General features: G+C 37.4%; 1 protein-coding gene across 4 annotated transcripts in view; it reads left to right on the top strand.

Moving 5' to 3' along the window:
• ZNF106 (zinc finger protein 106) overlaps positions 1 to 10,417 on the top strand; it is a 71,017-nt gene that overhangs the window by 46,915 nt on the left and 13,685 nt on the right. For all 4 annotated transcript variants that reach the window (XR_551417.1, XR_551418.1, XM_008585237.1 and 1 more), the window contains 4 exons: positions 1,433 to 2,210; positions 2,631 to 2,686; positions 3,423 to 3,568; positions 5,167 to 5,301. Coding sequence is in view for 2 of the 4 variants with exons in the window: in XM_008585237.1 (XP_008583459.1) it covers positions 1,433 to 2,210; positions 2,631 to 2,686; positions 3,423 to 3,568; positions 5,167 to 5,301 (1,115 nt within the window). In the remaining 2 variants the exon portion in view is untranslated. The remainder of the gene's footprint in view (positions 1 to 1,432; positions 2,211 to 2,630; positions 2,687 to 3,422; positions 3,569 to 5,166; positions 5,302 to 10,417) is intronic.

The following is a 10,417-nucleotide window of genomic DNA, read 5'->3' as shown; positions in this document are numbered from 1 at the left end:
TGGCGGGAGCGCTGCCGCGCTTCCCAAGCGGCGCACTGTAGCAGCGCGCCACCGGGCCGGCCCCATATTGAATTTTAAATTACTTTTATGTGGATAGTATTCAGGATTAAAAAAAATAGAATGAAGCCTCATAGTGAGTTTTTAAGCTGGTTTTTAAAATAAAAAAAGCTTTTATTAGATTTCTTTTTCTTTTTTTGGCAGCTTAATGGTACAGGGATCGAACCCTGGACCTTGGCGTTAGCAGCACCATGCTCTAACCAACTGAACTAACTGGGCAGCCCTAGATTTCTTTTTCAGATTGTAAAATTAAGTTGTGTTCATTGTAAAAAGTTGGGAGACTGTAAAAATGTAGATATGTTATTTTGTTATACATTATTTCAGTCTTTCCTAAATCATGTGTTTGTCTTTATGTGTAGACTTTGTACAAATGAGAAATCCTAGTCTATTATAATCTGACTTTTTTCACTTAAAAAAAGATGTTACTTTTTTCACTTAAAAAAGATGTTATCATACTTAAAAAATATATTATCTTTTTCCTGTATAATAAAAATAATTCATTCCAAATTTTTAAAATTTTACTAGTTGAATGATATTTGAATAGTTGTGTAATCTGGGTATACAGTAATTTATATAATTTCCTTTGAATATTTAGTTTTTCCCACCTTTTTTTGTATTCTGTATAACACCACATTGTGTATATATATATGTCTTTGAGAACACCTGTGATTATTTCATCAGTTTAAATTCCTAAACATGAAATAACTAAGTAAAGAAAATGGACGTTTTTAACTCAGCTGACTTTTTAATTACTATTGCGTTGTTAAATTGGATGGGTGTGGGTACAATGTATAATGAAAATTTCTTTCTTTCTTTTTTTTTTTTTTTAAAAAGATGACCGGTAAGGGGATCTTAACCCTTGGCTTGGTGTTGTGAGCACCACGCTCAGCCAGTGAGTGAACCGGCCATCCCTATATGGGATCTGAACCCGGGGCCTTGGTGTTATCAGCACCGCACCCTCCCGAGTGAGCCACGGGCCGGCCCTTAACGAAAATTTCTAAGTAAAAGTGAAAGCACTTTAGCTAAGTAGATATTTAAGTGTCTATTAAGAATAAAACACAGTGTTAAATAGATAGACATTTAAAACAAGAAAAAAGATTTATAGGAACAATTCCTGCCCACAAAGAGCTTTTGTGGGGAATAAGACATGCATGTTATTTGTGGGAATAATGCAATGCAAAAGGTAGTAAGTGCGGTAACAGGAATGTGTATACATTATGGGAAACTGAGTGGTAGGATAATTGCTGTAACAGTCATAGTTTTGTGAACATACTGAAATATTATTTGGTAGAGGTTCAATCAGTGATAATTTGTAGTTTGTGACTGTACACAGCAGACAAGGAAGCAGTGAATTTTTTTTTCCTTCTCAATTTAGGAGAGATCGGTGATAGTTTTCCAGTTTATCCACTCATCCCTGCAACATTGTCCTTATCAGAGCTAACAGAAAATATCCCCGAGCCTAGGCAAGAACTGAAGTTTTCGGTGGGGCAAGGAAATGCCAGAAACAGAGAAAGCTCTCCCTCTTCCCAGTCAACTGGCCTTCCTAGCATAAATAAAGAAGGTGAAGAGCCAACCAAAGGCAATAGTGAGTCTGAAACCTGTACCAGTTCTTTTCTAAGATCGTCTTTTGCGTCAGAAACCCCTTTGGAGAAAGAACCCCACTCTCCAACTGACCAACCTGAGCAACAGGCAGAATCCACACTAACATCAGCTGAAACTAGGGGAAACAAAAAAAAGAAGAAACTTAGAAAGAAGAAAACTCTGCGGGCTGCCCATGTTCCTGAGAATAGTGATACTGAACAGGATGTATTTACTAAACCTGTAAGGAAAGTAAAAGCTGGAAAGTTAACTAAAGGGGGGAATGTAACAACCTCCACCTGGGAAGATAGCAGAACTGGTCGGGAGCAAGAGAATGTCAGAGATGAGCCAGACAGTGACTCGTCTCTGGAAGTCCTAGAAATTCCTAATCCTCAGTTAGAAGTAGTAGCCATTGATTCTTCTGAATCTGGAGAAGAGAAACCAGACAGCCCATCTAAAAAGGATATTTGGAATTCCACAGAGCAAAACCCACTAGAAACTTCTCGTTCTGGTTGTGACGAAGTGAGCTCTACCAGTGAAATTGGCACTCACTATAAGGATGGCATCCCCGTAAGGTAAGGATGTCATATTGGTCCAGTCAGACCAACTTTCATCAATCTTCTTGGTTGATAACTTTTGGTTATGAATCAAAATTTGTTTAAAAACTGAAATGTATGTAAAAACAGTGGGAGTTATGTATATGAAATTCTCTGCTTTCTCTTTTGACTGTGTCATAAATACTCTGTTTTTATTTCCCTTCATATAGCAGTTTCAGATGGAAAAACTCAGTGTTACAACACCAAGGTCCAGTGTTTGCATCCCTGAACTAGCCCACTGCCCCCACACTCCAAAAATATTCAGATGGCAATACTGATTTCATATCATTGCTACTTTGTGCATTATTTAGAAAAAATCCTTTGAGTCAGGAAATTTTTAGTTTTACTACCTGTCCTGATCACACAGATGCTAAGAATATTTTTGCTATTATTTTGTAGTGTGGCAGAAACTCAGACTGTGATCTCCTCCATAAAAGGATCAAAGAACTCTTCAGGTATTTGGTTGTTCAGTTTTATTTCAATTAGCCACAGAAAAAAAGGCTTGTATATATTAACGGCAGGGTTTAAATTTGCTTAAATATGTTTATAGAAAGGGGGGTGGTTATTACCAAGAGGATTGCATTGATCACAGTTCTGGTATCCACCTAAATCCTCAAGTCCTGGCCTTTTCAGTTTCTTACTCACACCTCTCTTATCTGGCTCCCTTATCCATAAGTTCAACTAATTAGTATTAAGGTTTCATTGTCTCCAGGGATTTTTTGCTTTGAAAAAGAACTGCTTAAAGAATAATGCCTTACTCAAAGAAATAACCATTTTGAAGCAGGGGAAACAGGGTATACAGAGATACTGAGTAGCTTCCAAGTATAGATGATGTGGAGAGGTATTGCATACTTTCTGAGTATCACTCAGAAGCTCCTTATACAAATACCTGTCCTTTTCCTAAATGAAAGGCCTTCTTTGCCTTCTCGTATGGAACCTTCATAGTGAAGATTTTTAATGAAAATCGTGGTTTTCTGCTAGGGGAGCTAGGCTTTAAGCGGATCTTTTGGTTTACTTCAGGGACCACTGTATAAGGGTACTTCAGAAAGTTCATGGAAAAATTTGTATTACTTTCAATTCTATTTTTCCATGAACTTTTTAAAGAACCCTCATATTGTGTAATGGTTTGATTTTTGAGTGTCTTTTCAGATTCTGGCAGACATGTCTGTGAAACCTATTCTTGGTTTTCAGAAATATCTTCAGAGCCCGGAGATGATGATGAGCCTACAGAAGGCAGCTTTGAGGGACACCAAGCTGCAGTGAATGCAATTCAAATATTTGGAAACTTACTATATACCTGTTCAGCAGATAAAACTGTCCGAGTTTATAATCTGGTGGTAAATTGGTGTAACATTCTGAATGTTTTTGGTTGCAGGTTTGATAAAATCCAACTCATACTTTTTTTTTGTGTGTGTGACCGGTAAGGGGATCGGAACCCTTGGCTTGGTGTCGTGGTGCCACACTGTGCTCAGCCAGTGAGCCCACCGGCCATCCCTATATAGGATCCGAACCTGCGGCTTTGGTGCTCCCAGCACTGCTGCACTCCCAGCGCTGCACTCTCCCGAGTGAGCCACGGGGTCGGCCCCAACTCATACTTTCTTACTAAGGGGAATTTATTGGCTATCCACAGGTAGAGGTGGGCTTTAGACAGACTTTAGATGCAGTTAATCTAGCAGCTCAGCAGGGTCACTGGGGACTTAATTTTTTTCTGTTTCTCTACTTTGCCTTCTCTGGTATTACTTCTTTCTAAAATCTAGTTTTTCTCCTCCTCACAAGATAGATGTCAGCAGCCACTGGCATTTCTTTTACTTACCACCACCAGAAAAGGGTCCCATTCTTTACTCCCTGAACAATCATCTGAGGCAAAGGAGGGTAGGATTACACCAGTAGGCTTGGGCCGGTCAGATTCCCACCCCTAGATTTAGTGATGGGGTCATTTGCATAGCTACTACACAATAGAGGAGAGATGGAATGAATATTGGGAAAGTATTAGAGGAAGCATTTTCCCTGACGATTGATTAAGTACAGAATCCAAGTTATTAAACTTAGCATCACTTTCCCACTACCTTATACTTAGTATAATCTGATGCTCATTATTCTCAAAAGAATAAACTTTTGAGTTTTGAATTTGATATATGTCAAACTAATTCTGTTTATCAACAATGATAGTCAAGAAACCTTAAGAACACTATGTTGTCTGAACAAACACCAAAAAAGTATTTAAAAATTGCTGAAGTGAGTGAAAATTAAAAAGTTAGGTGATGGACCAGGAAAATGTGTTTGCTATAGACAGCAGGTATGTAGGTTGCTTTAGCTTAATGATATGAGGAGTAACAGGGAATGACTGAAGGAAGCAAGCAATGGTACCAGGAAGTATGAGTGTAATATCTAGGAGTTTGGGTTTAATTCTGAATTGCAAGATGTGTGTGTGTGTGTGTGTGTGTATGTGTACATTCTTAAATAGATGTCAGTATGTGCACAGAGATAACATTTAGCATGTTACCTTATGAAACCACACCTGGACTGCTAGGACCTGTGATAGCACCTGACATGCTTTTAAAGACTGTGGAGCATTCTCACAAGCTACTGATCAAATGCACAGTTTTTCTGGGTAATTAGCTACAGTTTGGATTTGCTAGGTCCTTGGTCCATATGTTGGAGAACCTTCCCTTAGGCATTAATTAAAATTCTGATCTATATTATAGTGAATTACCCTAAATATTTTTTGGTATGGCTCAGCTAATATATAGTTGCAGGTACCTCAGTATACGTGACTGCTGGGTATTCAGTCAAGTATTTACTGAACACCTTTTGTGTACCATGTACTATAAGGATACAGCAGTGAACTGAAAGTTGTAGCATCTTTTTGTTGAGGAGGTGTGTTGTTATCTTTCTCTGTCCTACAAATAATGATCTGATTTGTGCTTGACTTTAGAGTCGGAAATGTATTGGCATCTTTGAGGGCCATACTTCCAAAGTGAACAGCCTGCTGGTTACTCAAACCTGTGGAAAGAATGCTACCCTTTACACTGGTTCCAGTGATCACACCATTCGCTGCTATAATGTTAAGGTAGGTGGGTCCAGAGAAATCAAGAGTGATAATATTGAGCTGCTATTGGCTGTATTTACTGTGCACAGTGGAGACACTATGGCAGATGCTTCATTCTGCCCAGTTGACTGCCTCTTTTTTGCTTCTGAACATATTTTAGCACACTGGTATAACCTTAGGTAGATATGAGACTTAGACATAATCTACATTTTCTGTCTCTCCACCAGTGATTTTTTATTTCCCACTATTAATGATATTCCTCCTTGGTCTTTTCTATATGTATTACTCTTAATTTTTATTTTTTTATTTTATTTTATTTTTTTTTCCTTTTTGTCTTTTTTCGTGTCCGGCAACGGATCGCAACCCTCAGTGTCGCGCCCGTACCGGACCGGGACCGGCAACGGGATCGCAACCCTCGGTGTTGCTCCCGCACCTCGCTCAGCCAGTGAGCGGGAACCGGTCTGTATGTGGGATCCGAACCCTCGGCGGGAGCGCCACCGCACTCCCAAGCGGCGCACTGTAGCAGTGCGCCACCGGGCCGGCCCCTTAATTTTTATTTTTATTATATCATATGCCAAAATTAATCCTAGATAGAATAAAGAATAAAATGTTTAAATTTTTTAAAACTGCAGAATTAGAAGTGGATATCTCCTCTGAGTTTTTTAAACTTAAATGCATTGAAAGAAATGAGAGAAAATTGCATTAAAAATTATATACGTATTTTCTTAATTTCTTTAAAAGATATACCATATGAAGTAAAATTTATATGGTATATATTAGGTTTATAACATATATAAATTGGATATATATGATAACAGGAACATAAAGGAGAGGAAGGGAATGGAGTTGTACTAATACAAGGTTTTTATATTTTTTACTGGGAATAAGTCAGTATTGACTTGAACTAGATTGTTTAAAGATATAATCCCTAGAGTACTGGTCCACAAGTTTAGCATGCGTCAGATTCACCTGAAGAGCTTGTTCGAACACATTACTGGACTCCACTCCCAGAGTTTTTGATTTAGTAGGTTTGGGATAGAGCTCAAGAATTTATATTTCTCAACAATTTATCATGTGATGCTGATGCTGCTTTGTGAAAGACTGCCCTAGAGCAATTGCTAAAAGAATAATGCAAAGAAATAAAATTTTAAAAGTCAATTGAGGAATTAAAATGGCATGCTAAAAAATTGTGTTTTTTTGGCAGCTGGCCAGTTCAGGAATCCAAATCGTTGACCTTGGTGTTATCAGCATCACGCTCTCCCACGTGACCTAACTGGCCGGCCCCAAAAATGTTTTCTTAGCATAAGACAAGGTAGAAGGAGGAATAGGTGAATAAAAGTGAGACAAATAGAAAGCAGATAACAAATTACAGACCTAAGTCTAATTATATTTAATAATCGTATGAACTGTGAAAGAACTAACACTAAAACCAAAGGCAGAGATTGACTAGATACAGAAGTAACATGAAAATCTTTGCTATCTACAAGAGACACTTTAGATTCAAAGACATAATAGGTTGAGAGTAAAAGAATGAAAAAAGATAAACCATGCAAATAGTAACAGAAAGAGCTGGAATGATTATGCTAATATCAGTCAAATAGACTTTAAGACAAGGAATACTACTAGAGAATTTTATTCTTTTATCATGGTGAATCAGTATAGCAGAAAGAGTCACAATTATAGTTGGAGACGTCTACACCTCTATCTCAATCATTGATGAACTACTAAATAGAAAATCATTAAGGATATAGAATAACTGGATAATACAATTGACAAACAAGATCTAATTAACATTTATAGAATACTCTGCTGAAAACAGAATACACGTACTTTTCAAGTGCACATGGAAGATTCATCTGGACAGACCATATGCTGGGCCATTAAATAAGTGTCAATCAATTTAAAAGGACTGAAATCATACAGAATATGTTCTCCAACCACAACAGCATTTAATTAGAAATCCCCAAATATAGGGAGATGAAATAACATACTTCTAAATTACTGTGGTTTAAAGAAGAAATCACAACGGAAATTGGAAAATATTTTGAACTGAATGAAAATACATCATTTCATTTGTAGGATCCAGCTAAAGCATTTCCGAGAGGGGAATATGTGGTTTTAAATGCTTATATTAGAAAAGAAGAAAGGTTTAAAATCTAAGAAGCTAGAAAAAGAAGAGAAAGCTAAACACAAAATAAGTAGAAGGGAGGAAATAATAAAGAGCAGAATGGAAAGCAACAATATATAAAACTGACAAACAGTAGGGGGAAATCAGTGAAACCAGAAGCTAGTTCTTTGAACGAATAAATAGATAAACCTTTAGGTAAATTGATCAAAAAAGAGAGAACACAAAAGTTATCAATATCCAGAATGAAAGAAGGAAACTCTTGACAGCAATAGTACTCATTATAGGAAAAAAATGACATATATATATATCTATCTACTGGTAAATGGACAAATAAAATGTATATTAAGATAAATGTATGTCAAAAGTGGAATAATACTAGCAATGAAAAGGAACAAAAGGCCATTCTGCCAAGTGAGATTCTTGCCTCACTGTTACCACCACCAAGACCTTCACCAAATGTGTTTCCTGAACTTTGGATTTCCCAGCCTCCGAAACTGAGGTAAGGACTCCAACCCCAAGATGGCATCAAGGGCTTGAAGCTGGCTGCAGACTCTGTGATGCTGAAGTTCCCAATCCATCATGGGACCCTGACATCTGACTGAGACCATTTGCTGATCCCAGTGCTCGCCCTCCTTAGACTCCCCCTTATTCGCAAAGACCCTTACCTCATCTTCCTGTCTCTTCCCCTTTATATAAACCCCAGAACAGGCATTGGGTTGGGATGATTTTAGCCTGGTCATCACCTAGGTGCCGGTTATCTGAATAAACCTTCCAATCCTTGCACCAAAAGAAAGAAAAAGAAAAACAACAAAACTTTGATACACATAGCAACATGATGAATCTCAAAAACATTCTAGGTGAAAGAAACCACCTTTAAAAGACTATATACTGTATGTTCTCTTTTTATGGAATTCTAGAAAAGGCAAAACTATCATGGTTGCCTGGGGTGGTGGTAGGAATTGACCAAAAGAAGGTACAAGATAACTTTTGGGGGTGGTGGAAATGTTCTGAAAGTTAATTGTGGCAGCAGTTGCATGACTATATACATTATTGAAACTTAACTAAGTATATCTTTAACATGGGCAAATTTTATTATATGGAAATTATATTTCAATAAAGCTGTATCAGGATTGTAAGCATGTTTTGGCAAGAAATAGTCATACAAAAAATAGGGAAAAATAGTTGTAACATAGGATAGGACAAATATAGGGTTAATATATGTTGTAAGGACCGTACACCTTTAAATTTCTATACATATATTGGGAAAAAACAATTTCCTTAAAAAGAGTAAATATAAATTTGAAAATAATACAGTCTTGTTGGTAAATGCAAATTAAAACAAAAATATAGTACTATTTTTACTTATAAAAGCAAAAACTTTACAGGCCGGCCCGGTGGTGCACTGCTACAGTGCGCTGCTTGGGAGCGCAGCGGCGCTCCCGCCGAGGGTTCGGATCCCACATACAGACTGGTTCCCGCTCACTGGCTGAGCGAGGTGCGGGCGCAGCGCTGAGGGTTGCGATTCCGTTGCCGGTCCCGGTCCGGTGCGGGCGTGACACTGAGGGTTGCGATCCGTTGCCGGACACGAAAAAAAGACAAAAAAAAAAAAAAAAAAAGCAAAAACTTTTAAAGATTTTTAGTATTTTTAAAGTTCTAACATGTAGTATTTAGCATAGTGTGGACTGTATATTGGTGAAAAAGGTTTCATAACCATTTTTTGAAATTGAGGTATAACTTCATACAGTGAAGTTCACGGGTTTTAAGTGTACAGCTTAAAGAATTTTTACATAGGTATGTTTTGTGTAACTAACACCAAGATCAAAATATAGACCATTTCCAAACCCCTGAAGTTTCCCTCATGTGCCTTCTCAGTCACCAACCCCCTCTAAAGATAATAACTATTCTGACTACTGTTGTTATAGATTACTTTTGTCTGTGCTTGACCTTCATATAATTATATGTGTTCTTTCATGTCTAGCTTTAGCTCACCAAAATGTCTGAAATTCATCTATATAGTAGTTACCAGTAGTTTGTTCTTTTTCTGTAACTATAGTATTCAATTTCCCCTATTAGGTTGCAAGAGATTTCACATGGGTTAACCAGAGGCAACATAAATCTTAATATTTGGGCACATTTACTGTCTTTTTATGTATTTTACAGTTTCATATGTGACATTCACATTTGTAATTTTATGTGGGGAAATTTTTTATAGCCTTTATTTTTATGGCAGTGTTAGGTTTACAGAAGAATTGAGCAGAACTTACAGGTGGTTCCCATACCCCCTACATGCACACGCACACGCACACGCTCTTACAGTGTCTCCTGTTACTAACGTCTTAACATCTTACTTTAGTGTAGTACATTTGTTATAATTATGAACCTATATTGATCCATTATTATTAAATAAAGTTTACATTAGGGTTCTTATGGGGGTAAATTGAATGATTTAAGAGACTGACTCTTTTAGGTACAAAAGAAGGTTGGGAGAAGGAGATCAAAGGATTTGGCAGCCCACAGCTTCTCTCATCTTATCCTATCCTACCTGTTTATAACCATCTTGATTTTAACATCTGTATCCAAACCCATTTAAAAAGCTACACCTGGGCCTTTAATCATTTTGTATGTGATTGGCCCTTTCCTCGGTTCTAGTTTATTAGATTTGCTAGTATAATCCAGTTCTGGAAAATTCATGGAAATCATTTCTTGAAGAGCAGATCGAAGAGTGCTCCTCAAACCTGCATGTGCAGCCTAATTCCTAGGAAATATTAATTTTATTTTTTGGCAGCTGGTCAGAATAGGGCTCTGAACCCTTGACCTTGGAGTTATGGCACCACACTCTAACCAACTGAGCTAACTGGCCAGCTACTAGGGAAATTCTTAAAAATATAGATTCCAGAGCCTACTGAATTAGAATTTTAGGGATTGGGTTTGGAGCTTGGGGTTTTATATATTTTAAAGCTTTTATAATCTACCTACCTACCTACCTACCTACCTACCCACCCACCCACC

This window comes from Galeopterus variegatus, unplaced genomic scaffold, assembly GCF_000696425.1.
Source record: "Galeopterus variegatus unplaced genomic scaffold, G_variegatus-3.0.2 Scaffold3504, whole genome shotgun sequence".
Classification (NCBI taxonomy): domain Eukaryota; kingdom Metazoa; phylum Chordata; class Mammalia; order Dermoptera; family Cynocephalidae; genus Galeopterus; species Galeopterus variegatus.
Note: the sequence above shows the minus strand (reverse complement) of the source record. Positions and strands in the feature narration are given on the sequence as shown.